General features: G+C 42.6%; 1 protein-coding gene across 1 annotated transcript in view; it reads left to right on the top strand.

The window, feature by feature from the left end:
- The window catches only part of cdh24b (cadherin 24, type 2b), a 145,598-nt gene that overhangs the window by 39,587 nt on the left and 78,588 nt on the right, over positions 1 to 27,423 (top strand). The window contains exon 2 of the mRNA XM_020604523.1: positions 11,228 to 13,026. Within this exon, the coding sequence (XP_020460179.1) occupies positions 11,515 to 13,026 (1,512 nt within the window). The 5' untranslated portion in view covers positions 11,228 to 11,514. The remainder of the gene's footprint in view (positions 1 to 11,227; positions 13,027 to 27,423) is intronic.

Genomic DNA, 27,423 nt, shown 5'->3' with positions numbered 1-27,423 from the left:
GGCTGGCCTGGGAACGCCTCAGCATTCCCCCGGAGGAGCTGGAGGAAGTGTCTGGAGAGAGGGAAGTCTGGGCATTTTTGCTTAGACTGCTGCCCCCGGGACCCGGTCCTGGATAAGTGGAGGAAAATGGATGGATGGATGGATGGATGCTTCCATGTTTGCTAGTGAGAGAATGACATGGGAGAGGGGCTGTCTGGGTTCCTGAGTGTGGACCTTGGAGGCAGGCCTACAGTGAATGAGAAAGTACAGCTGATACAGAAGTTTAATACCATTCACATACAAGTACTCTGCACACCAGAAGCACAGGAATCAAATTGAAAAGTCACTCTTTAAGAGAGAAGTTTCAATTCCACCCACTGTCTCACCTCTGAACCCCTGGCCAGGCACTGTGTGAAGAGGACAACCTTTTCAGAATTGATGAATGCAGTCCAATTCAATTCTGGTGGTGGAAAAGTGTAGCGGGCTTCAGATCCTGTTTGATGTTTTAAAGCATGCTGATGCAGGTGGAGCCTCACAAAATAAGTGTAGACTTTCTACAGTTGCTGGTAAGGAAATATGTGCTAGTATATTTTGTACCTTTAATGGAATATTTGTCAATATTTAGCACATTTAATTTAAACCAACTCTTTCTGTGATCCAGAATCATCCTCCAGGTGCAACCACAAACTCAGTACCCACCCGCTCATCATCAAAATATTACCCAGCTGTTTTTGCACCTCACCCTTGGAAAACAAACAGCTGAACACCTGCAGAACACATTCAGAAAATTTTTTTAGAGCAAGTTAAAAGTTTTTAAATTTTAAATGTGAACTGAAAAAAGAAGCAGGACAATTAAGGTGGAATATAGGGTGTCATTACTCACTCTGCTTCTTGGCCAGTAGCCTTGGTGCTGTTCCACCATGTGCCATCTCCTTCTTGGCAATGCATCACCCACAGCCTTGAGTGTGTTGTGTTTATTCATCTCTGAAATGATGCTCTCCCACCTCACTGCGTCCTCTCCACCGTCCTCCTGTCTAATCTCAATGCCTCTCAAAAGGAACGCCCTTGAAAGGTAAATAGCAGCGGTAAAGGGAAAGGGTGTCATGAATTAAGCCCCAGACAAAATATGTTCAGGTACTGTGCAATAAAGCTCCTGTCTTTCCAATAGAAGATTAACTTCATTAACCTGATCTATAAGGCTTTGTGGCCCACAGAGATGGCAGTTGAGTTCTTTAGTCTGTAATTTTCTTACAGCTTTCATGAAAAAAACCTGTCTCGCTTTGCTCACACATCCTAAGCGGGTGTTCAGACTGAGTGTGGTAAAAAGGAACTTCCTGCTGTGTTTTTACACAAGGGCCTGCATTGGTCATAGGGGTGAGTGATTGCAGGGGGAGTGCTGTAGGTGTGTACGATATGACCATGTTGTGATGAGTCAACGTGAGTGGCTTCATTCACATTTCCAGCCTGGGAGTTTCCTTTGTGTTTTTGTTAGCCATGCTGCTAAAGTAGCCTACTCTATCTTAGTAACAATTCTACCACCAGTGCGTCTGCACTGATAGATAGAAAACTGTTTAAAGAGTCCATGGCTACTCATTTTGCTCATTTCCAGCCATTTAATGTTTAATCTTAGGTAACTCTAGCTTTGAACCCCTCATAACTCCAAATAGTCTGTAATTATTTCAGAACAATAAAACCTGATACCACAATATCCTCCTGAAAATGAGAAGATAGTTTGTGAATGAGCACAACTCCCATTGCCGGTCAGGAAGCCATGACAACATATAAACAAACAGCAACAACAAAAAACTTTGGTAAATAAGCTACGTTTTTGACAGTGGCAATAACTCAAACCTTATCTGACATGTTTGAGCCAGAATATGAAAGTAGACAGCACAATGAACTCTAACAGCATTAATTAATTTGAATTTCTCCTCATAGATAGGTAAACAACGGTATATGTACAGATGAAAAGAGATGTGTAACAGTCTAAACAAAGTGGGTGATTGAGAAACCCGATATTTTAACTGGCATAACACAGACATAGTAACTTCTCCAGCCTTACAACAATTCTCTACAGAAACAGCATTAAAAGACATGCAATATGTTTTTGTTTTTTTAAACTTACCATTATGTCCCATTGAGTAGTGGAAACATCACTCCCTTTCAGCCAAGGTCGGTAAATCCGACCGGTGGTCGCTGCTCTGGAGAAGACCAGTGCTGATGAGCTGATCATTCACGGCCCCAGGCTGCTTCACTAGCCAGCTGCTTGTAGGTTTCCAGCTGCTCCATTCATGCCATGTTAGACCCAGTCAGGTAAACCAGCGAGTCCCTGTACAGCAACATTCTCAGACATGCAGTAACCTCAGGCCCTGTACTTTGCTCTACATCCTCTGGTCACAGTGCAGCAGCAGGAGGGAAAATATATCCACAAACCCACGTGCAGTTGAAAAATTCCACTTTGAGAATGGCACCGGCTCTTTAACATCCAATAGCCTAACTAATAAAAATTAATAGTGTGTTGTTGTGGCATGTTAACTGTGGCCCAAATTCAACAATGAATAGCGGTGAATACTCATGCTAACAAGGTAAAAGACTCTTTTTCCAGTGGGTGTCTATGTTCCAACCATCCCTTATACATGATTGGTCAAAGCAGCGCCTTTTATGTTTTGGCCAGTTTTGTTTTTCCGGAGCCCCCTGTGGTGCTGGTGAACACAGTCCCTCGTAGAAAAGAATAAAGAGGTCTGCATATGTTCACACCTTTGAAACTTAGCTTGAACGTGACCTAATATGCATTTACACTTTCTTTTCATGCACACACACACACACACACACCTTTTGGGAGACAAAGTCCATCTGCAATTTCTGAGGATGTTTTACTGAAATGTCACCTAGTGTGCTGAATGGATCAGATAGCTTTTTGATGTTGCACATGCAGTCAGGCAGAAGAAGAGGGACAGGCATGATGGGCATCAGGTGTAATTTTGGTAACAGCTCTGGCAGCTGATGACTCATCATTCAGAAAAGGCATGCTGAGCCCCTGGGTCGAAAGGCGTCGCCTCAAACTAGACATAAAATCATGTTGTCATGTTTAGTGACAAAAAACATTATTTGCCATTTTTATTTTAACGAGGAAGATTTTACATCAGCACTGGTGCTTGTAAGTCACAAAAATGACTTTGCATTTAACTTAAAGTCAGACTGCATCTGAGGTAAAATCAGCTTTTTGTGTCAAATACTGTACTACTAGATAAATAGAAGATAGCATGAATGTATGGCCAAGTATGTTACACACACACAAGGAATTTGTTTCCGGTACAGAACCAATGGCAGCCATCTGCGGCGCCAACTCAACTGATGGCTCTAATCATCAGGGGCAACGGGGAGGTTCGGTGTCTTGCCCAAGGACACTTCGACACGTGGACTGCCGGCACCAAGATTCAAGCCTCCAACCTTGTGGTTGGGAGATGACTGCTCTACCCACTGAACCACGGTTGCTGCCCTACTACCTCTACTATAAAAAAAAACATTTTTCCATAGCTGGAGTCAAGTGGTTTCCCCTTCTAACCTTTAAAAGCATATTTTTTTTTTGCTTTGGTTTTAGAACCACAGAGATGTTTACATGAGGATCTGAGATGAAGTTAAGGCATTTAAATTAGTTGTGGACACACATTATAACTGTTAGTCTGATTATACTGTAGTTTTAAGTTGTATGTCACAATGCATAGCATCATTTTCAGCCTGGGCTAATTAGTAATGACTGGAACATTTCGGCTACGTCCAGACCACATGCTGAAGTGACTCGAATCTGAATCCCCCCCCTTCACAGATGTGTGAACAAACCAAATTGGATTTTTTTCAGATAATATCTGGGCCACTTCCATATGTGGTCCTAGATGTAATTCATATGTGATCTCTGACCATGCTACGAGAGGTCCTCTGTAGATGAATGTTTCAAAATGACTACTCACAGTTCAAATAACGTTTCTTATAACCTGTGTTAGGTGACAGGCGGGGCTAATTTAGGGACCGCATTTTGAAAACAGCAGAAGTGCTGTAGACAGTACAATGTAATGGAGGGGGCAGTGTAGCTGAGAGACACCACAACATGTCCAATTTTCACTTGATTTATCAGGCAATGTATAAAATCCTAGTTAATGCACTTTAAAAATCCAGTTGGGTCTCAGCCCAGCAGAGGTCTGCCTCCCTTTTAGGAAGTTCATGACCCTGCAGCTCTCCATGCAGAGAGCCCTTGTATCCCACATTATGCGTCATCTTATCTCAAATAATTTTCTTCTGTTTCTTTGCCTTTTCACCCAAATTGCAACATCAATTTTCAGAAGAAACTGCTTTGTGCCATTTTGGTATTTTTTGATTCCTGGTGTTAGTCTACCTGCCATCATGTCTGCTGCCTGATGCATTTACCCAGTAGTTAAGTATGTGCATCTTTGGTAAAAACAATCCAGCTCTAAAAACTTCTATTTGAATTTGCTGTATAATCAGATACTGTGAAGATAATCAGTGGCTTCATGTTGCATGTATCATAAAACACAAAATGGACTGAGAGAGAAAAAGCATTCAGCACCCTATGCCAGAGTGCATATGTATTTTAGAATTGTCTGTCACAATAGGACGTTTGAGCAACAACACATTAAAGCTTTGTCATTTCACAGACATGTTAGTGTGTGGGGGGAGTGGGCTGTGCAATGTGAAATTAGGCAATGTTGCAAGAGTAAAATTCTACACTTTTGGGTAGATTTCTTTCCTTGATACAGCAGATGCTTAGTGCTAGATACTTTCTAATACCCTGTAATTCCTTATTATCCTTTCTACAGTATATCATGTTACATTGTACCTGTAAGGTCAAGAAGTAACTGGGGGAAAGCTGAATAGCAAAACATCTCATCTCATGTGGACTTTTGCCCACTGAGATGAGGTCTCATGGGTTGAATAATGTCTCAGACACATGGTAGCTGATGTACAGAATGTGATAGGTTTAAATAGACACAGATGTGTAGGTTAGCCTGTATGAATCCATCCATCCATTCATTATCTATACCACTTATTCCTGAATAGCCAATCCTAGCTGCCTTTGGTAGAGAGGTATGGTACATCCTGGACAGGTCACCAGTCTATCACAGGACTAAGATTATTTAGTGGTCCAATCAAGTGAGGAAGGTCTTCCCTAGGATAGGAAGAAGATTAGGATAGGGCCTTTCTTTTCTTTGTCTAGTGTACCCTTTCTTGATGACTGTGTATCTTGGAACTCGATTGTCTGGGTTGAGATCTTTCGACTGCCATCACACTGAACCTCAACCCTTTCATATGGCATGGTGCATTTTTTTCTTTTTTTTTTTACCAGCAGTGCATACGCTCTACTATTTATGCATCCTTTATAGTTTGGCAAGGCCTGAATATGGACTGTAATTCACAGGCGTTCAGTAGGTCAGTATATCCACAAAACTCTTAGCAAGCTCTGTACCACCAGTCCAGCCAAATCAGACTGAGAACTACTTGAACCAGTGCCAAGGCAGTAAAATATGGGCCACAAATATTGTTCCTGTCGTGACCTACTGGCACGTCTCCTGGTGTTGTGATTCTCGGGAATGTCTCGTGTCAAGATTTATTTGATCTTTATAGCACTTCTCACAGTTTATATAGTGTAGTCTAAGATAAAGTAGCAGCAGAGGAGCTTGCATTCGCAGTAGAGCTGGAGCTGCTTGCAGCAGCTCTTTGAAAGTGTAAACTTATACTGTTACAACTTTAATCAAAAATTTACACATTCCTAATCTAAACCAGGTTGCATCACACAATGAATCCACAGGCAAAAATATTCAGTGCCAGCATCACAAGTAGAGAATTTTGGAAGGACTTTACTTTAGATGTATTCATAGCTGGTGCAGCCCTGTCCTCCTATCTTAGTGTAAAAAAAAGGTGTTTAACAAGACCGGACTTTCACATCTCTCACAGTTTCTGTTTTCAGTGCACATACTGTATTTTGAAATGCAGTACTCTTCATGTTCTACAAGCCTCTAATTCTTGCCATGTAATGTAACTCCATTGATCTATCTGAAAGCCAAGCAGATCCAGTGCCCCCTGTCACTGCTCTGTTACACTGAGTCTTAATCTCACCAGTAGGCAAACAGCCACCCATAAGTGGACTGAATTTCTGAGCTCTTATCACATGCGAAACCGGAAATTCACACAGCTGTGTTTAAAATGTTTTTATTTATTTATTTTACTGAAAGCTAGCACTGTCACATTGTTTATTTACCGTTATCTCCTCATCCTCCACAAACCTCCTGCCTCAGAGGGAATATCTTATGTCTATAGGCTGGCACCACTGTATATCCTCCCAGGGGAGGTTATCACCTGCTGTCATTATATCAGTAAGGCTGAGACAGAGACAAGGCCGGGAACACGGGCAAAGAAGGAATTCGTATATTAGCAGACAAAAACTCCTGCTGCTTTTCACGTCCTCATGCACTGACAGGTCGACTTTTATCTGCCAAGGTTCAAAGCGAGGACGGAGACGCTCTGCAGCGCTTTGCACTTAAAACTACCCAGTCAGTCTTTCAGAGAGGGCCTGGCCCCCCTCCCCCTGCCGTTCCTCAACCATTCCACCAAATGTCCCTGTTTTCCCTCCTTCTCCGTCTGTTTGTGACTCAATGCATAATTCTTCTGGGATTCTTTCTCTCTTCCCTCCTGGCATGAGAGAGCGCTTCCTTTCTTCTCTTTGACTTCACTGCGCCCAGAGAGGCAATCCCCAGAGCTTTCTTTATTTTTCCTACTAGCCCAGATATAACTGCTAAGAGAAGGATTTTTATGTGTTCAGGGATGTTTGGAGTATTCTGGTTTGTGTGTGTGTGTGTGTGTGTGTGTTTTTGAATGTGAATGAGAGGCTGGATAAATGCGGCTTCCTCAGTACAGCTTTTTATTTGTGCATACATAAGTAAAAAAATAAATGGTCTTTCTGGAGAGTGTTTTGTCAACAGTCACATCATTGCATGCATGTGTTGGTTTACTGTTGTGCAGACAGTGCATGTGGGCAGGCTGCTGCTCTGATGGCGGTGTTCTCTCTGTGTGTGTGTCTGATTGACAAAGAGGGTTACTAAGAGAAAAAGAAGATAGACATCAAGCAAGGAGGTGAATCGTAATTAAAATTTCCAGTCTCATTAAGTTGCTGACAGCTTCCAATCAATGGCGAGGATATGCCTCCAATACTGAAGACCTAAAAGATCATTTGAGCTTCTGGTGGGATGGGACCAGTGAGGGGAAATTCAATTAACCAGTTCACTGAGAAACTTGTACAGAACGTACTTAAAACTACAGTACAGTTGAAATCATGTGATATTAAATTCTTTGAGAATATCCCTCAATGATACATTTGATAAAACTTTCATCAGTAAGTGAGAGTTCCCAAGCTACCAAGTGCAGCACCCACACCCTACCCTCATCTTTATTTACTCTACTTGACACTGTAGTAAAGTATGTAAAGGTTGTGAGTGAAATCCTCTTTCTGATCTTTGCTTGTTTCACAAAGATGAAGACAGCAATTTTGTTATATTACATTATATAAAACTCTAATGAGGAAATATGAGCTCCCTTGTGCTTCAAACTGGAGCACCCAATTACCTTCACTTACTGCTGTACAGGCTGGTGCACCCAGGCTAATGGCATAACAATAGCTCTCCCCAAAAGGCACAGCACGAAGTGAAAGACTGTGACACAGATCAATACATTACAGAAATGCCTTGACGCTGCTCTGAGTGAAATTTTGTCCTCGAAAATTGTATGAAAGATAAAAGAATTGAGGAATGAAAGTGGTTTTATTCCTACTTTGGTGCTTAAAAAAAAAAACTCGCATTGGCATGAAAATATTAGACCTTTGTGCTCAGCTGGTGACAGTGCCACGTTGATATTCTGCCTTGCATCCTGCCCCAGGCTTGTTAACAAGGAGCCCGTGGCAATGATTGCCTGGCCATCAAACTCCCAGCTGATAAGTTCCTCTGGGAGAGAGAGGAGCTGTGTCATTGAATTCACCCTGATCTCCTCCTCATGTTGTACATTGGAGATAACGCTCAGTCAAACCCAGATTTACATCCTCTACAATGGCCTCTGTGACGTTTATATATGACATGCTCTGTAAAATCTGCCCAGTCTGGTGCAGCTATTTTCACTAGATAAATCCTGTTTGCAGCATTTTCTCATTTGATGACTAGATTGATATGCATAATTATGGTGTTGGAGTCGGCTGTGAAGATGGTAACCAGTGAGACACCTGTCCCTTCCAGTTTTGCGCGGCTGAGGAAGGAGACTGGCTGATTGATTGAAGCCTCAGAGTCCACAGAGATTGAGGAGCACAGTGACAGGCCTGTGATTGACACAGATGAGAGAGAGGATGGGAGCAAGCAGCGAGGACGAAGGGATGCTGAAACAATACCAAGCTGAAGTGAAGGGATAGAGGGAGATTTAGGGAGATAGACTGAAGAAGAGACAGGTGGTGAGTGGGAGAGGTGGGAAAAGAATGCGGAGGATGAGGGAGGGGTGGATAATATTTTTTTTCCCTTCGTTGTTCATCAAAAGGCTTTGCTTATAAAAAGAGGGATAATAAGAGAGACAGAGAGAGAGAGAGAGAGAGAGAAAGAGAAAGCTCAGGACCTTGAGGAGAAGAGAGAGGAAAAGGGTGAAAAGTATTCCAGGAGGAACCTCCCAACCTCAGTCATGCCCCAGTGAATGTGCTGACAGGGTCTGTCTCACAGCGGAGCAAGTGTCACACACCCACAAACCACATCACGCTGCACAGGACAAGATGATACTTCATCCATAGCTCACAAGTTTTACAAAATATTTAAACGTTAAATAAAGTTTTGAGACAGAGAGAGAGAGAATGTCATTTGAAAGGGCGCTCCACTGATTTAACACGTGCAGTTTGGTCATAATAAAGAACACTTTTCAGCCTGTTAAAACAGTTGTTTAATGTCGTCTGTGGCTCTAGAGTGAGCTTTCCAAAATTTGTGAACATATTCCTGAGCCTGAGGCTTAACATTTTTTTTTTAAAAGCCTGTGTTACAAACTATGGACACAAAAGATAAGGGCGTTTATCAGACATGGGTCTCATTTTAAGGTTAGGCCAGTTATTTTCTATTTTACAGTATTTTCAACTGCCCCCATACACAGACTAAAACCAACAATGATTTTCTTCTACTCAGGATTGTCTGTCACTCTATCAAAACTAAATTAGCTTATTCTTCTCTGCCGTAGACCTCTGTTTTTGTTCAGAAACAATTAAAAACACATCAGGGAAACACCCTGCTGAATTGGGCGATGCGTTTCTTCATTACAAAACACCAGACCCTGGTATTCTTTAAAACTGTCGCCCAGAGGCTCTGAACGGCCATAACATTTTACAGCATCTGAAGTAAGTACGAGTCAAGGGCCCATGCACAGGATCTCTGGATATTCTTAACAAATATTAGAGTCTGGTGTTTCATAAGGAGGAAACATGTCACCCAGTTCAGCTGTGTCTTTAACAGTTTTCAAACATCAGCAGAGATCTATGACACAAATGAATAAGCTAAACAGTAAATAGAAACAAATCAAGGTTGGCTTTAGTCTCTAATATGCATTTCAGCTGCTTTAAGGGAAATGCAGGTTTCAGTGTTTTTGGAGCTCAAGTATCTTATCAGTCGACTATCAGTCGACTATCAGTCAACTATCAGTCTCTGCCACTATGATTCTGACCTTTGACTGTTGTTTCTACAATCGGTCTCTTGTGAGCGTTATGGAAGTGCCAGCTCTTTGGAGTGCCACTCTAAATCGATGTTTTCTGATTTACATGGTTGACTTTCTCTGCACACACGGTAATAGTGAAAATGTTATGTTAATGCAATCTGACAAACTGTCACATTATTGACTTGTCAAATATGTAGGCTGATGTTGATGTAACCCACCTAGAAAGGGTTAATGATTTCTTTTTATTTATTTCTGAGCACTATTTATCTTATTTTCTGTTCATATGTATTTTAGGTTTTATTTTGAAAAACTGAATTTTATTTTGATGAGACGGGATATAGCGCGCTAATGCTTCGCTTAGCTTGTTTTCCCTAAACTCCCGACATTAGAATTACAGTTGGTTAAAATGGTATATGTTAACATGAGAGATTACAGTAAGATGGACTTGTAGTTAACGGGGTGTTAACTATAGTTAAGCATCTTTCTATTTGAATAGATAAATTTACTGTTGTACAATAAATACTTGAATGAGTTTAAAGAATCTAAGTAGACAGTATAGTATAAAAGCCTGTACTATACACCTGTTTTATAAATGCAGGTCAGGTCTTTCTTAGCTGAGTGGAAACTGTGGGACTCCAGTCCTTGTGCCCGACAAGGCTGACCAGGACCCAGGGGATGGCGAGCCTCCCGGTTGTGTGTTTATATTGTTTATTCCTGATGTTCAAATGTTGACTAAATGTTCACAATGACTGTTTACCCCTGTGTCACTGGTTATGGTTACTCTCAGCTCCTACGAACCTAGGTTAAGTAGGTGTACATACTCAGAAGTGGGTTAATTACTGTAATACAACTGAAGTGCTGTCCGCTCGTGTCTTAAAACGAGCACACTGATTGATCTCGTGTCTTAAAACGAGCACACTGATTGATATCTGACATTTTGATTTGGTGCAGGATTCCCATGTGAGGCTCAAATGCGTTGGAGACATGCCAAGAGCAGAGGTTTCTTTGAGATGATAGCTCAAAGCGCTGCCTACAACAAAGTTCATCTGCATCCTCAGCTGGCATGTGTATTGACATTCTCAGTGACTGATCAGAAGTGTAATATTAATCCAGCTAATTAATCACGTCAACGTGCTATGAAGCCACTTTCATATTGTAGCTTGTTCCTTGCTGCACTGCCGTTAGAAATCCTTGACAACTGTTCCCATTAATAAATACTCAGAATGTGTTATCCTATCTTTTTTCCATTTAGAACAGTACGATGATAACTTTGTCCTTGTCTGTCTAATAGGTGTAAGAGAAAAAAACACTTGGGTCATTATGAAGGTATGAATGGATGTGTGTTCTGGAGCTAAACAGCCCTCCGTGCTTATGGAAATGTGATTGCTGCTCTGTTAAAAGCTCTGTCCTTTCTGCTTGTCTGCGAGCTCTCTTACCTTTCTGTGCCACTCCACTTTTAATTAACGCAGTGCAATGATTAAAGTTTTAACTTAATTATCTTTATCTTTTCTCTCAGGGTGTTCAGCTCTCAGTGGGAAACTGAATGAGACGCTTCACAAGAGGAGCGGGAAAAAACCAGCAGAGAGAGGCTCGGTGAGATAGAGAAGATATTTAACAGCGGGAAGGAGAGAGAAGGACTGAGTGACACCTGCCCTCCAGCTGAGCGTGAAGGGCATCGAATGGGAGAGTGAGAGGAGGGGCATGAAAAGAGGGAAAACAGAGGAGAGAATGAAGACAGCTCGAAAACAAGGCCTTCCTTACAGCAAACCTCACTCAAATTAGGACATCTTACCACAAGACAAGATGATTACAAGAAATATGCTCCTATTGGTTTCCCTGTGCCTGTGGGAGGGGCTGGTGGTTGGTGCCTTGGCCAGTAAGATTGTACGAAGGAGAGGAGTGGGTGGATCGTACATGATGAAGCTAGGGGAGAGCAGAGCTGTAGACCAGTGGGATGTGAACGCGGATGCAAATGCAATGCCTCTTAGAAACCTGATTAGTCATGAGCAAGCTGGTGACACTGGATCTTTTTATTATTCCAAAATACTGCAGAATCATGCTGCTCCATCTGTAGCTAACAAGGAGATGAAAGCTTTCAAGCCTAAGCGTGAGGTTGACTCTGTCAGTAAAAAAGAAGCAAGTCCACGCATATTACTCAGTAACAAGGAGTTAAACCGGGATGTGAAAAATGTTAAGAACAACACCAAGAATGCTGAGACTTTGAGCAAAACAGGAAGGACAGAGAAAACCTTCACAATCCATCACAAGCCTGATCTGCACCCCAATAAAACCAGGTTTAAATCAGGCTCGAGGTCCAGAAGCAGACCTGATCTGAGTGCTACAGGTGTGGGCTTCAACACAGATCCAACCCGAAAGCTGAACCTCACTGGCAGTTATGGGGTGCTGAAGCTTCTGTCAAAAGAGAACCTAGTTAGGATTGTCAATTCCCAAATGCAGAGCATTTCAAGCCTGAGCTTTCCGAGCAAGGGCAGCCGGAGCAGGAAGAGGGACTTGATTGACGTTAATCACAGACAGTTAGAGGCACAGAAAGTGCCGAGACAAGATATGGCTGTCACTCTGTCTCACAATGGATTTGATAATCAGACTGAATTTCCTTATGTAAGCCCAGTCACCACTCTGGATCTTACTCCAGATCAGGGTGCTGACACTCACATTCATCAGCTAAGTGAAGTCAACTCAGCTTTAGGTAAAGGGCAGGACAACTTGGAAACACAAGGTTCGAACAGTAGCGATAATAAGAACAAACACCTTGTTCATGTGCTGTCAACACCTCGCAGCGAAGTCAGTCTCAGTCCAGAAAAAGAAGCAATGATCAGTCGAACAGAGCCACCGTTCACATCGACGAAACATCTTCCACTGTATGTTCCCTCAGAAACAAATGATTCCCCTCCATCTGCACTGACAGCGCAGCCCCTGGGAGTAAGACCGGGGAACAAAGCTGCAGATTCCCATAGAGACCCATTAACAGAGTCAGTTCACACTGCTCAAACAGAACTCAGCACAGCTCAGTACCCTGCAGATCAAGACAACAAACTTGCCAACAGCAGTCACGTCCTCAGGCTCCACCCAGCACCCCAATGGAGCCACAGTACAAAAGACGCTGAGATGCAAGCTGTCGATCCGGAAAATGGAAAAGGCCTTGTGTTCGAAGAAGCAGAGTCAGAGGTGAAAGAGGAGGCGCATGACCGTAAGCAGGCCAAGGGGTCACGCTCTCGCAGTAGGCGGAGCTGGATCTGGAACCAGTTCTTTGTGATTGAAGAATATGCCGGGCCTGAACCTGTGCTCATCGGACGGGTAAGGACAAAAAAAAACTTGATTCATCATTTACAAGGTGAACTGTCTTATGAATATTTAACACTCTGTTAACAAGTCTTTTACATAACCTATTTAACCTCAGGCCCCCCACTCAGCTGTATAGAAGTGCTTAGCATAATTTAACCCCACTGTCAGGCTCTTTTTGTGCATTGTTATAAACCTGCAATTGGGATCGATTTTACATTGCTTCAGAGTGACGTGGTGCCTTCCAGGTAGCCGTAAAAACTGGAGCGAATCAATGGTGTACTGAGGCACAACAACAAAAGCCCCAGATCCTGTCTGCCCAAGGAGCTAGTCATGATCACTACCAATCTGCACTGGCCAATGGGAATTGACATATCCAGGAGAATTAATAGCTTTACTTTTTCCTTCCACCATTGATCCTCCCCTCAAAGGCAGAAAGCAGGTGTAGTCCAAGTGTTCCCTTATTTGCCTTTAGGTCAGACTTGTCTGCTCTCTTTTCTCATGGTCAGAGATCTGCAAGAGCTCATGCCATTTCATTGAGAGTGATTTACATTTGGTTTGACGGGATTTATCACTGCATTCTTCACACAGTACAACACAAACAGAGCTGTAGTCCTGTTGCTCCTCTGCCAGTTTTATTGGAATCATTGGCTGGGCATGTCTCCCCACTAGTGTCTGATACACACTCCCTCCTCCTTTGAAGGAGTGAGCAGAGCACAGTGGAGGAGGTCATGTTGACCGGACAGAAGGTATCTCGGAGTCGTGCACCGTAATGGCTGCTCTCTCAGTCCTCAGCATGCGCCAACCGTCTCAGTACCCAGCTGTGGTAGATGAGGTAATTTATAAGCCTGTGTAGCCAGTTTGCTGAGCAAATGAATAGTAATGATCCCTGTGTGACTACAGCAGACTGTTGGAAAGCAGAGTTAGAAGTTGGTGTGTGTGTGTGTGTGAGTGCTTGAACTTGGCCTGATGGTTAAGAACTTCAGCTCAGTGGGAGGTGTCACACACTCGACAGACAAAAAGGACCAAATTGCTTTGTGTTCTTAAATTTTAATATCCAGGTGCAGGCAGATGGTCAAGACCCTACAGCCGTCATGTACAGTCTCCCTGAGTGCATCGGTGATTAGCCAACATTTAATTTGGCTGCTTTTGCCTTTGCACTATGACTGATGATGCTCAGAAGTGAAAGCTGTGAAGCACTGGTAGTGGGCATGGAGAAGATGCAAGAGCTAACGGTCCAGCGTACAGATGGCACTGTGTGTAAAGCCATTAGTGCCAATCTGCTGTGTCAAGCAGGTATTTATGCCAGCACATTGTATGGCACTCAAGGAGGGAATAACGCCAAGCCACACACATGCCCATATGATAGTGCTGACACTTGGAGTACACCCAGAATGCTATTGTGACTGTGTGTTTGTGTGTGTGTGTGTCCCGGGCTAGAGATGCGTATGATTAGTACCCCAACGTATTAGGCAGTGATGGGACACATGAATAATGCTCTTAATACGCTTATAAATTTTTAATCTCCTGCTCTGCTCCAGTGTAGGCCGGTCCTATAGGTAGACTGATCAATGGCTTGTTTTTTCCCTTTTTGCGACCTGAGCACGCTCCAGTGGAGAATATGAAGAAATTGACTGTACAGGCACGAGCAGGTCCACCTGCCAGATCCAACACAGTCTAAACTCGGGTTTTATCAGCTGCAAACACTGTTGACTGTGACTCACAACACAGCTATCCTTCAGTCAGCTCTAACTTGTTCACGCACACACGTATACACACAAGCCGTGTTCATCAGAAGGATGAATTTAACTCTGGGTTCTTAAAAGTCGTCAGCAGTGATTCATGCTGTTTTCTGTGTGATCACGGACAGTGAGGCCCGGATAAATCTCTGCTAAACCTGGAAACAAGAGCCAGGGCTCTAATCTGTTATGTCAATGGGAGACAAAGGCTCTGCTGTTAAACTGATAATGGCCAACTTTGTGGACACAGTGGCACCCAGTGTAATTTTCCATGGATATTTATAAGCACGTTATCTGATTTCAAACAGTTACTGTAGAAGCATTATTGAAAACAGCTCAAATACAATGAAATTTAAAAGAAGCAGCAGAATGAGTCTCCAGCTGTCCACGCGTTGTTGTCCTTAAAATAGCTTGATACCGTCAAAGATGTTTTTGTTTACTGTTGTATTGTGTTTCTGGAGAGTTGTTCAGGTTCAGAAGAGTTGCCAAAAAAGGGCAAGAAGTTTTTCTACCAGTGAATTGACTCAGTTTTCTGCTTTCTATCAACACGCTTTTTCTCTCTTGCTGTCTTCCACACACACGCGTGCATGCACCCATTCACACACGTGCACACACACAGACTTGCAGAGGATGCCGTGTTACTATATTTTCTCACGCTGAAGTTTCTGTGCCCCATGATAATTGTGAATTTAATTGATGCTGTCACATGGTCTGTAATGGTGTTTCAAGTGATTGCAGAGGCAGTGTGAGAGAATTTTTTGATTTTTCTGGAGGAGAAAAGGCGCCTCAGCAGAGCTGGGATTAATAAAAAAAAACACCCACCCCTTTCTGATTAGTTCCCCCCACCCCCCCCACTCTCCTCTTGAAATGCAAACTTGCTAAGACCTCATGTGGAAAGAAAACGTGACATATATAGTAGTTTCTTCTTCTCTGTGAGGAAATGCCAACATGTCATCTTGGCCTCTTTCACCCTTATAACAACTTAAATGTAAGAGCCACCTGGCAAGTTGGCATACACGCATATGTAAATCACCAGCGCAGAAGGAAATGGACCTAGGCTATCATCACCATCATTAGCATATCATTAACATCAGCATGAACATACATAATTCATTCGTAATGAAATGTGCCTGTATTACTCAGTTATTGTCTTTGCCGCTCATGGCACCAACACATCAGTACGGTAGGAATGTAAAACATGAAACCTCAGTGTGAAACAGTAATTAAATACTTCCAGCTTCTGACATTATAACAATACAGACCAATTCACAGAGTAGTATATACTTAGCTCTCTTATTATGTTCATTCATTCATTAATATTCACTGCTGAAAAATGTTTTGCAAAGTACAGTTAAAAGATTCCACCAGCCTGAGGGCATCTAAAGAGATATAAATAACAGAGTTATTGACCGTTCTCTTAGTGATAAATCCTGCACCTCTGTACGCCGCCTCTGGGTGCAACATGTGCACACATGATACTGCAAAAGTGCTTGTAGGAGGTTGGTGGCGTGAAGCACGGATGAGAAGGAGGCTGTCACAGGACGTTGGTGTTTGAGACTGTATATGTGTCCATGCACAGTATATTCACTTTCCTTATTACTGTAGCTACAAGCCAGTGGTGGAAAGTCAATTTATTTAAATGCATTTTACATTGAGTTTACTAGTATTTCTATTTTATGTTACTTTATAGGCTACTTCTGCTCCATTGCTGCATTTATTTTACAGCTTTAGTTACTTTACAGATTTTATATACAAAGCATATCAACAAACACAATGCAGTTTGTATTGTAAGTGGTGGCTGGAATCAGATGGCATGCCCAAGGAATTCACAGGAAACAGCTCATGCACATATGAGACCAAATTCACACATTGCACATAGTTTGTGTCCATATGCCTTTGTGACATTATGTCAGAAGGGAGGAACAGCAGGTCCCAGGTGATTTGCAGAGAAGCACAGCATCAAGACAAGTATAGTTACAACAGTTTCTAAAGATCCCAAGTCGCATGAGTTGCAGAGAAGTTGTTTAAAACTTTAAGTGTGCAAACAATACTTTTATACAAAATGTACAAAAGTATGATCTAAAACAGACAGAATAATACTGAAACTTGTACCAAAATGTTTTCCTACTATGGCATTGCTACTTTTACTTTCTGTAGGTGAAAGATGTGAATGTTTCCTCCACTACTGCTGCAAACACATGCCTAATTTTCTCTGCTGACGAGAAGAGAGATTGACCCACACTCCTCTATATTCTGGAAAACACACAGATTCACACACAGAGTAGATTCTCAATATATATATCTATGTCAGAAATGGATAAAACCCACAGCGTTTTCGCATTCAAACGTCACAAAACAGAAATCTTGTGAGTCCTGCTTCACAGATAAAGGCTCTTCATGGAAAACAAGGAAAGGGTAGAATGACATGGAGGCAACTAAGTAGAATGTGTGATGATGCCAATAAGAGGGCTGCACTAACTGTGAACACAAACATCTTCTGACAAGACACTCATCACTAGTAATAATGTAAAAAAAAAAAAGTTGCCTTGCAAACAGCTCCATTTTTTTCATGTTCTTCCACTTTTACTCTCCCAGTAAAAATCATTTAGCCTCTGGGTCCAAGCACAGCAGGAGTGAGATAGCAATTAGAGAGGGACTACAGTGGTGTACGAAGGGGAGGAGGGGGGAGATAACAAGACAGAGAAGAGCAAGATTACCATGCAGGATGAAGGGCTGATGCAGAAGAAAAAGGGGTAAAACCAGGGAGAGGTTAAAAATGAAAGGAGATGTAGAGTACAGTGAGAGCAGTGTTAATGACATGTGGACATACAGAGCAGATGGTAGGGACGAAAATGTGAGTGGTGGGAAGTGAGGAAAGGTTAATGGCTTATGACTGGCAGAGGGGAAGAATGTGTGAAGCAGTTAGCGGAATAAGAAAAAAGGAATAAGAGATCACGCATTTTTAAAGCTGACCTCACAGCGCAGGGTGAGCGCAAGGTAGGGAAATACAAGCTGGTAGTGGGGAGAGAGAGTGAGAGAATGGAGAAAGCAGTTAAATACCATTTTATCACAAGCCCCCGTGGAGGCCACATTCAAATGTGTCTCTGTGCTGAATGGGTGCAGAATGAAATGGAGAAAATAATAGATGGGAAGTCTGAGGGAACATGGCTACAAGGGGGAAGAGAAGAGGAAGAAAAGAGAAGCAAGTGAGTATTAAAGATGGAATTCAAAGGAAACACAGGCTGCCTTTCTCTCCTCTACTTTCAATGTCCCTTCACTCTTTAGAGCCTGTGTCTCATCTTGGGATAATGTCGAACAAATCAGCAAAGCGAACATCTAAATTTAAAGCATTGTTCATGAGAATGGCAGTGTTTTATGTCTGAAAGTATATGAACCTCTCAGAATGATTCTACACCATTTCCAGCTTAATATAAAAATGCAATTGAAGATAACCCTGGAAATCAGGGTTACTGTGTGCGTAACGTTAACAACCTGAGGTAATGTGGTAACATAAAATAAAGCCCAATTGGAGCTGGAGCTAGTTTATTGCCTGAGGTTAACCCTTCAAGGTGAGCTGGTTCTCTGATGAGAAGTACAGTGTGCTTTTAGTCAGTAATGTGACAGAGAATGGGCAGGAGTTAAATTCATGATTATGCATAGATGAATGTTAGCCGTGACCTTGAGCTAACATTAATGCTTTGGCCTGGACCGTGCGCTCCACTTCTCCCTGTGGTCCTGAAGGAGCCTGTGAGTCAAGAGTCAGGGAGTGGAGAGGGTATGGGTGAGAGAGGAGGGCTAAAGGAGTAGAAAACGCCAAATAACGGAAAGAGAGCGAGAGATGGAGAGAGGGAAGGGAAAGGAGGTGACACAACTCACCCTGGGGCAGCCAGAGAGGAAGTGATGCCTGCAGCTAGGATCTGGTCCAGTTAATCATCACTGTCGCTAAACATGCCTGATTTGAACCTTTGAATTGGGTTCTTGAACTTAATTCAGCTAAAGACATCAGTGTTTGTAACTAATTTCTACCTGGTCAGAACCTGACTTCTTAACAGTCAGATACCATGTTGAACATCACTCTACTCTGGTCAGTTTTGTAGAATAAAAATGAATCAGGATCAAAAGTTTAAGCTTAGTTTCTGATCCTTAGCCTTTGTGACTAAGTAAACATAAATAAAAATGGTTAGAGATGAGTTGTGTTGGTAGTCACGCTAACTCAAACACAATAACAGTGCAAACAGAATAGTGTTTAGCAGGAGGTGCCTACAGCATGCTCACCATCTACAGTTTAACAGGTTTAAGTAACACTTGCTAATTAGGCCAGCAAGTCCAAAAGGAACCACAATCCAAGTCATTTGTCTGTGCCCTCTAGAACAGCACATACAAACATTTACTGATCTACAGTAATGTTCCCAGCACAATGACATCATGTGTCAGTGCCGTCCACAACTGTTACAGATGGTTTGACAACACTGTTTAAGGTTTTTGTTAGGTTTATGTACAAAAATGACTTTGTCAAGTTAATGGAAAGATCATGGTTTTGGTGCAAATGACCTTTGTCATCATGGTTACAGTAGTGAGGTTAAACAAATGCTCTTGGTCTGAACCAGAAAACAAACAGTTGTCTGCTATTGAACCAACTCTCCACTGCAGCCTCCTCCCTATGCCGACTTTGTTGCTCTCTGATAACATGACCTGACTTTCTTCACAGCTTCTAAGGTCAAAAGAGGTCTTTGCCACTTGAATGTAAACAAGTCATTCTTTCTAAAACCACAGCTGCTTTTTCTTTTTTTCCTCTGGAGGACAGGGAGGAACTAGCACAACATAAAACTGAGGCTGATGCAACAAAAAGCTGACACATGAAATGCTGACCTGAGGATGGTGCTCGATTAAAAATTCCTGAAGACTTTGCTAATCCCCTGAGCAGCAGTCTTAAGGACTCACCCTTTGTGTGTTTCCATCCATATTGTTCACAGTTTTCAGTCTGGACCAAAGTAGCAGGTTGACCACTGACCAATCAGCACACAGATGCTGTCATGGAGATACAGTGCTAGCATGACAGAAAAAAAAAGGTTAATTGGGTTAATTTGGCCTATAATAGTAATTGGCTCTTGGTAGAAGCTAAATCAGCAACCTTTGAATTACTTTGGCTGCTGCTGCTTTATTATTTATGTGCAGCTGGTGTGAGAAGCCGTGGCCATGGCAGACAGAGAAGAGGCTCTGCCACAGAAGAGAGGAGGTGCATGGCGAGGGCAGATCAGAAAACGGGGCATCACAAACAGTAGCTCAGGGGAGAGCAGAGTGAATGGGTGACAGGAGAAGGGAAGGAATGGAGGGAAACTTCTCATGAGGTTGCTGACACACGACAGATTAATTTTTATCCTATCCTGCAAGGAACACACACAAATGCTGAGTTAGCTCAGCTACAGTGATACCCATCATACAGTACGCGCTGTACACTCATACCTTTTATTATATAATACTTCACTCTTTGCGTAACAATATGTAAGGGCCATAAATATTGTGCAGCTGTATAACAATGTTATTTTCTAATATATTATAGAATACAGTTGCAGTACTGTATGATGGGTATCACTGTAGCTGTACAATGTCTATTTTTCCTTTATTTGTATGTAAATGTTTGTGTACAGTTTTATACACTAAGTTTTACACAATCTGCACATTATTGCCAGAAAGAGGGAAAAAAGAAAAAAGCTCAAAAACACAATCACAGAGTAATGAAAATATAATAAGTGATACTTGAAATTCCCTTTCATTGTTGCAGCTCTTCTTCCTTTACACAACACACACACGCACACATGCACACATGCACACATGCACACATGCAAATTTTTGGTTCCAAATTGTAAAACCCATTCCTCTTGGCAGTGTCATGCTGTGGCATATATGTGGGCAATTTGCCCTTTAAATGTACAGCAGTAGGAGTTGAGCCTCCAGTGGCCTTTTCCAGGCTCGTCTCCCTCAGCTAAAAATATGATGAAGTATACACCACCAGAGTGGAGCATTAAAGCAGTAAAACACAAACAATCACCCGACAAACCACCACACACACACACACACTCCCTCTTATTCATCAGCTGATTATGAAAATCAAAAGTAGGATTTGCATACTCTGGGGCTAAAAGCGTAGTTTTGTCCTGAATAATGTATTGCAGAGGAAAGCAACAGTGGCGAGATGCACTGAACAGCTTATGGTGCTAAAGGAAAACTCTAATACTGTAATGATGAATAATGGATGTTCTATTAGGAAATGTGTGAGTGGAGGAAGTGTGTGACAGAGGGATTTCACTGTGTGTGTGTGTGTGTGTGTGTGTGTGTGTGTGTGTGAGGAAGTGGAGGCCACACAGTGTGCCCTCCAGAGACGGGCTGAATTAGATCAAATGAGAGCAGGGCAACATGTCCACACCACAACAGAATTAAAGAGGCAATCACCGCTAACCAAACTTCAATGCTGAATCAATGGTGGATCGATGCTAAACAGTTAACTGTTGCTTCTTGTAACGTATTTAAACAGACAGGGAGTGAGAGGAGATTGTTTTCAATACTGTCTGACATTTTACTGGGAGTGCAGAACACATGGGTCCCCCCCTCCACACACACACACACACACAGACACTTGCCGCAAGAAAAGGTTTGATTGAAAGTTCAGATGGAATTTAAAACTTGTCACAGTACAAAGGTCTGTACTCTGAAGTCATAAGTGGTTGGCTGCTTTCTGCTTCTAGTTCTGTGGGTGGGGGTGGGGGGTGTTATGTTTGAGTGCCTTTGCATAATTGAAAGGTGTTTTTGTTGTGAGTGTGCATTGATTAGAAAAGACCGGCAGGCAGTTGCAGGAGAGCGTGGAAATTTGCATGCATGTATGTGTCACATCGGGGTGAAACAGTTTTTCATACTTTTTATTGTTGCAGTTATTTTGTTTTATGGGGTCATTCTGGTTTGTTTCAGCCTGGTAGGGCAGTGTTTTTACATCATAATTATTGTCTTTATTGGAACTGTAGTGAAAGGATTTTAAAGGACAATTACACTATGACTTGTTTTATTTTCATAGTTTTCAAGTATGGTAACATTATACACAGAAAGGTAATTAGTACAGGTTTGACAGGACACACAACCATGAGCAGAGAGCATGTCTGAAGCAAACATTCCAGCAAAATTATGTAACCTACCTTATTTGGAAGTTTGTGTACACTTGTAATGTTAGTAATAATGCACTGGAAAATTGTGTGCACGAGTACTGTTGTGTCTTTTAAGAAAAGATAAGATAAACCTTTATTAGTCCCACGATGGGGAATTTTACACCATTACAGCAGCAAAGAGAAAGAAAAACAGGCACCCAGTGTTAAATCAAAAAGTAAGACATGGGGTATTATCAGTCTAAATGTAAACAGTTGTGGCTATAATAATAAAAAAGTAAGACAGTACCCTGGTATGCTGTGTATTCACAGTTATTCAGTCCGTGGGTGTGTGAGGTCGACGTAGGGGGTTCACAGAGTCTTTTGCATGGGGTGGGAGTCGTCATGCAGAGATGTTAGCTTCTTCCCATACAATCATGTCAAAACAGTCCTTCAGGGCTTCTTCAGTCTCTTTAGACCATTTCCTTACTCTGTGGGTGACGACAGGTTCTCTGTGCACAAGGGGTTTGTACTCAGGCAAAAGATGAACCAGGTTGTGATCTGATTGCCAGGGGAGGATTGAGTGATGAGTAATACGCCTCCTTGGTGTTTGCATAAAATAGGTTCAATATTTTATTGCCTCTAGTGTGGCAGGTAACATACTAGGTGAAGGTGGGTAGGGTGGAGGATGGAGAAACAGGGTTGAAGTCTCCAGCGAGAAGAAGGAGGGCCTGTGGATGCTGCGTCTGCAGTCCACACACAGCTGAGTGCATGACAACACAGTAAGCATCGGTGTTACTAGAGGAGAGGACGCACGCAGGTATGGCATTAATGTGAGAGAATTCCCTCAGCAGAATAAGTACTGAATACATAAATGTAGTTGTGGGATTAAAATAAACGCTCCTGCTTCCCCCTAAATTAGTACCAAATCACATGTGTCTTTCCAAGAAATGTATTTACAATTAAGAGACAACTATTCACAATTTCGGTCTTGTAAAATAATGTCCCTTTTTTTCCACTTCAAATGTTCAAGTAGGTGTGTGAAATTTGTTCAACTTGCAAATTATGTTTCAAATGAGAATTAAGCAAAAATTTTAGGAGAGATTTTAAAAAATGTAAATACCGTAATTTCTGGACAATAAGACGCTATTTATTATGCTTCATGCACACACCCTCATCATGGAAAATACACCACGAAATGCATATGATGCAGCTTTCAAGTTAAAGGCGATTGATCTGGCTGTCGAAATATCTCATGTTACAACGTGGACATGTTTTTTTGTTTTAAATTTAGTGGGTGCGACTTATATTCAGGTGCGTTCAATAGTCTGGAAATTACGGTAGTGCTGGGTAGGGCCTTGATTTTTCAAATGGTAGATCATAAGGTTGAGCCTTTTACCAAACCCCAGTAGGCCCTTACCTGTCGTATCTGAATTGTACTGATGCACTAATCCCACTCTTGAATGTGAGACATCAAACAAGCCTACGATGCTGTACCTGTGTCCACATACTGCGTTTGTATATGTGTGTAGGTGTGTGTTATATCTCACGGTCTGGAAGCCCAGATAGGGATCCACTGCCGTCCAGATGGGAGAGAGAGCAAAGACATCTGATGACGGCAGAGCTGATCACAGCCAGCCCGCAGAGTTGCTCACTTTAATTATTAGTCAGTGTGCAGACCTCACCGTTGGGCTGTAACTGCCCTGTAGTTATTGGCCAGCTCTCAACTGTTTCTTCTCTCCTCAGGTCAGGCACCACCGGCACTCAGAGGCACACACACCAAGTACACGGTAGACACACACATATTCTCAGTCACACCTTGGCTCCTTGTCCATTCTGTACAATGACTGTGCCAAGTGGAATTTCAGCTAGGAAGGAGGCTCCGAGTCATGACACTGCTCACTTTAATGTTACTGTGGCCAGCACACACAGACACATATTCACCTGGGAGGACTGTTGTTAAAATAGTCACCTACACTATGGCATACATGCGCACACACACACACACTGACACATAGGTGAGCTAGCCACAAGGCACAGGTTCATTTCAAATGGCCTGTCTGAACTCATATGGGCCTTGTGCCAAACTAATTTTGCTGCCGTTTTCCCTGATCGGCCTGTTTCTCCCAACATCTCTGTGAATTGGTGGGCCTGCTCCAAATCAATTGGCTGAACCTCTCTCCTCTGCACTGCTTGACACTCCCTGGCTGATATGAAAGAGCTGGCTCAGTCCCAGCCCCCGGCGATCCCTCCGCCCAGCTTTGTTGTTGAGTTTGACTGGCCGGTGGTGCTCGTGGTTGTCCTATGGGCCTCTGCTTCTTTTGAAGTCGCCACACAGAGGATGAATAGATAGCTTCTCCTCCTCCAAGGGCTTACAGAAGAGATTGGGGGATATTCTCTCACCTGCCTGGGTGCCCTTGCAGACTCTCCTTAATGTGTTTGGCAGAACTGAACCTTGCTGCCAATCTCAGGGCTCAGCAGTGCCCAGCAATGATGCTGTACTCCTGTTGGTGTTTTGTGTGAGCTGCCAGCCGATTTCCCACTGTTTGTAATTTTTCTCCTCCTACGGAAACCTCGCCTCCCTTTCAGCCTCACACAGCCACAACAATTGCACACACATGCTGAATTTGTGGGGGGAAAACATCCACATTCATTAGGCCAATGCACAACTGTGGAAAAAAACACATTTCCTCGTGTTTTTATGATTTACTGTGCAGCATAAATGTAAAATTGTGGGGGTATTAGTTATTGAAGTGATTTAGAGGTTGGCAGAAAGTACTTTTCCTCCTCGCTTCATGATTTATGGTTATTGCAAAAATGTAGAATTGAGCATTTGAGTATAAGCATATTATCTTATGATAATATAAGTAATTGAAGAGATTTAGGAGTCTGGGGAGGCTGGGTGTTGCATACACAGCAGGCACCATTGGAAATGGGGATGGCAGCTTATCAGGCTGAAATCACTCTCCAAGCAGAGGTGACACATCAGTAAATTTTGCTTTTGTGGCCAGTGGCTTCATATTGTTTGGCTCTTGATATATTTGATGGTATATCAGGGGGATATGGAGTGCAGGAGTTATGAGATGTCATATTATTCACCTTAAGCGGAAGTGATATATGGTGATAACTTGTGTTGTAATATTGTTTGGATATTTGTGCACACTGACAGGTGGCTAAAAGATATTCCAAATCGGTTCCATAAAATATCCATAGCCATTATATCTGGTTAAATGCAATTTCCTCTTATATTTACTTATTAATCTGGGAGGGACAGATAAGGGGGAGAGGTCAGCTTTAAATGGATTTGGTTTCTTTAGGCTGGGCTCTCCTTCTCCAGAATGACTGAGCAGTGCTTTCAATCAGCGCTGCCAACCCTCACTGTGGTAATGATGGCTGGGGCTTCATTAAGAAGCTCGTTAAGTCCCCTCGTTAAGCTGCAGGGCCGTTAAGACTTAGATTGTTAATGGCTCTTCGTTAAGGAGAGTGAGGCACTGGGCTCCCATGATGGTACTGACCAACTCGGGTGTTTTGGGCTAGTGGCCCCAGTTGGCCTCCATAGAAGATGAGAAGAAGCCTAAACTCGGCGTGGGTCAAAATGTTATTACTTTTCAATGAACTTGAGTAACCATGGCTGCAACAATACACAATTAGTTTAAGTAAATAAAATCTGCACATGTATATACTGTAGGTGCACAGGTGATGAACCAGAGTAAATGGCTGGAGCTCAGAAAAATCATTTACTCAAGTTCTAAAAGAAGCCACCTTTAGTTTATATATAGTATAGTATGAGCCAAAACCACAAGCCTGACTCCAGTCTTAAAAGAATATGATGACAAAAACTGAGAAGAATAGTTTGTGGCAGGCCAACCTAAATTATGACGGTAGAACAGCATGTAATATGAGTGAAGCTGGGCTGCAGGTTGCCAACTGTACAGTACATTATGTGCATCTAGATTTTTCTGTGGATAGTGATGTGTAAGGTGTATTTTTTGCCTCACTGGTACTTTCAACAAGTCAAACTCACTCTGTTTTGCTCTCCCTTCACTGACTTACACCGCTTCCTTGAGTCATTTAGAAATAAAGTCCAATCCAGGGTGCTATATGCCCGAATGTTTGCAACACTGTTTCTGCCAGGTTTGTGTACTGTATCAGAGCTGCCTGTAAGAGGTGCATGAGGAGGTCATATGTCCAGTAAGACATATTTGAGCTGGGCAGTGAAATCTGGTTGCAAATGGTTACTGCAGACTGATGGGAGATCCTTGAAATTTGTTATGTATCAGCACAGTGTGTCTTGCACAAAATCTGGTAGGCTGATACAGTGCTTGAAGTGGGCCAGCATGTACCGGTATGCAGTAGTGGCACTTCTATAGTCTACTCGTTGGTATATCTGGACTTTTTTTGTGTACTGCCAGTACTTTTTTCTGGCCCCTCTCTGGACTTGTCTGAGATGAATTGCATCTCGCCTGAACAGCTGACAAGAGCAGACGATGGGAGCTGGGGTCGTTGATGAAAAGCTCCACCAAAAGAGACCTGAGCTCCCACAGAAGCAACAAAATTTTAGTTTTAAGTGGTCCCAAATAATCAATAATAATATTCAATTTTGTTATATCACTTTTAGTCATAAACTGCAGTAGCTGCAGGGGTGTGGTGGGTGGGTGGCTGTGGCTCACGAGGTAGGGCAAGGCGTCTTCTGGCCAGCAAGTCGGTGGTTCAACTCCCGGTCTCCCTACGTGTCCCTGAGCAAGACACTGAACCCCAAATTGCTCCTGTTGGCTTGACTAGCGCCGTTGTGTGGCAGCCTTGTCGTCGTGAATGCTGTATAATCTCCCTGTAAAGCGCTTTGGCCAGTTTATAAAAGCGCTATATAAATACAGTCCATTTACCATATAAAACAAAGTAAATGTGAATTAAATCAAAAGTTTGACACCCCCTCTCTCTTGTCTTGTTTCTGTTCTACACTTCTCCTCCCAGGGCACAGGATCGCTGTTTTATGGTTTACTTGTGCAATTAAAGTCTTTGCAGTACCTGCAGTTTGTCTGGTCTGTGTGGACCTGAACTGGATCAGACCATTTCCATTTCCCAACATGAGCGGCCTCATGTCAGCAGCACACAGAACAGCATATGTGCAAGCTGTCTGATTGAGTTTACCTGCTGTCAATATTTATATTTTATTTATTATTCAAATAATTGTATGTAGTCGACGGGGTAAAAAGATTTGATGCTCCACAAAATAAGACAGGAACAAATGATTACAGTAACACAGTATACTGGTGGTTGTGGGCAGGTAGATACAGTGTAAGGAATAGCTGATTATGGGGCAGGAGGGGCATGTTATGGTCACATAATTGAGGAAGGTAGGGAGAGCTACAGTATAGGGTAAAACCTAGTTCCCTTATTTAATCGTTCTTCACTGCTCAGTCCTCACTTGACTCAGATGTCATCCTAGTTGGCTATCATGAAGGATGTCTTGCTCTGAGGAGTGAGGTATGAGGTGTGAGGAGGCTGCCAGGAGGAGCCATGAGCGAGGATACATGAGAGCATCC

Source organism: Monopterus albus, unplaced genomic scaffold (assembly GCF_001952655.1).
Source record: "Monopterus albus unplaced genomic scaffold, M_albus_1.0 scaffold66.1, whole genome shotgun sequence".
Taxonomy (NCBI): domain Eukaryota; kingdom Metazoa; phylum Chordata; class Actinopteri; order Synbranchiformes; family Synbranchidae; genus Monopterus; species Monopterus albus.
This window is presented reverse-complemented; position numbering and strand designations above follow the sequence as displayed.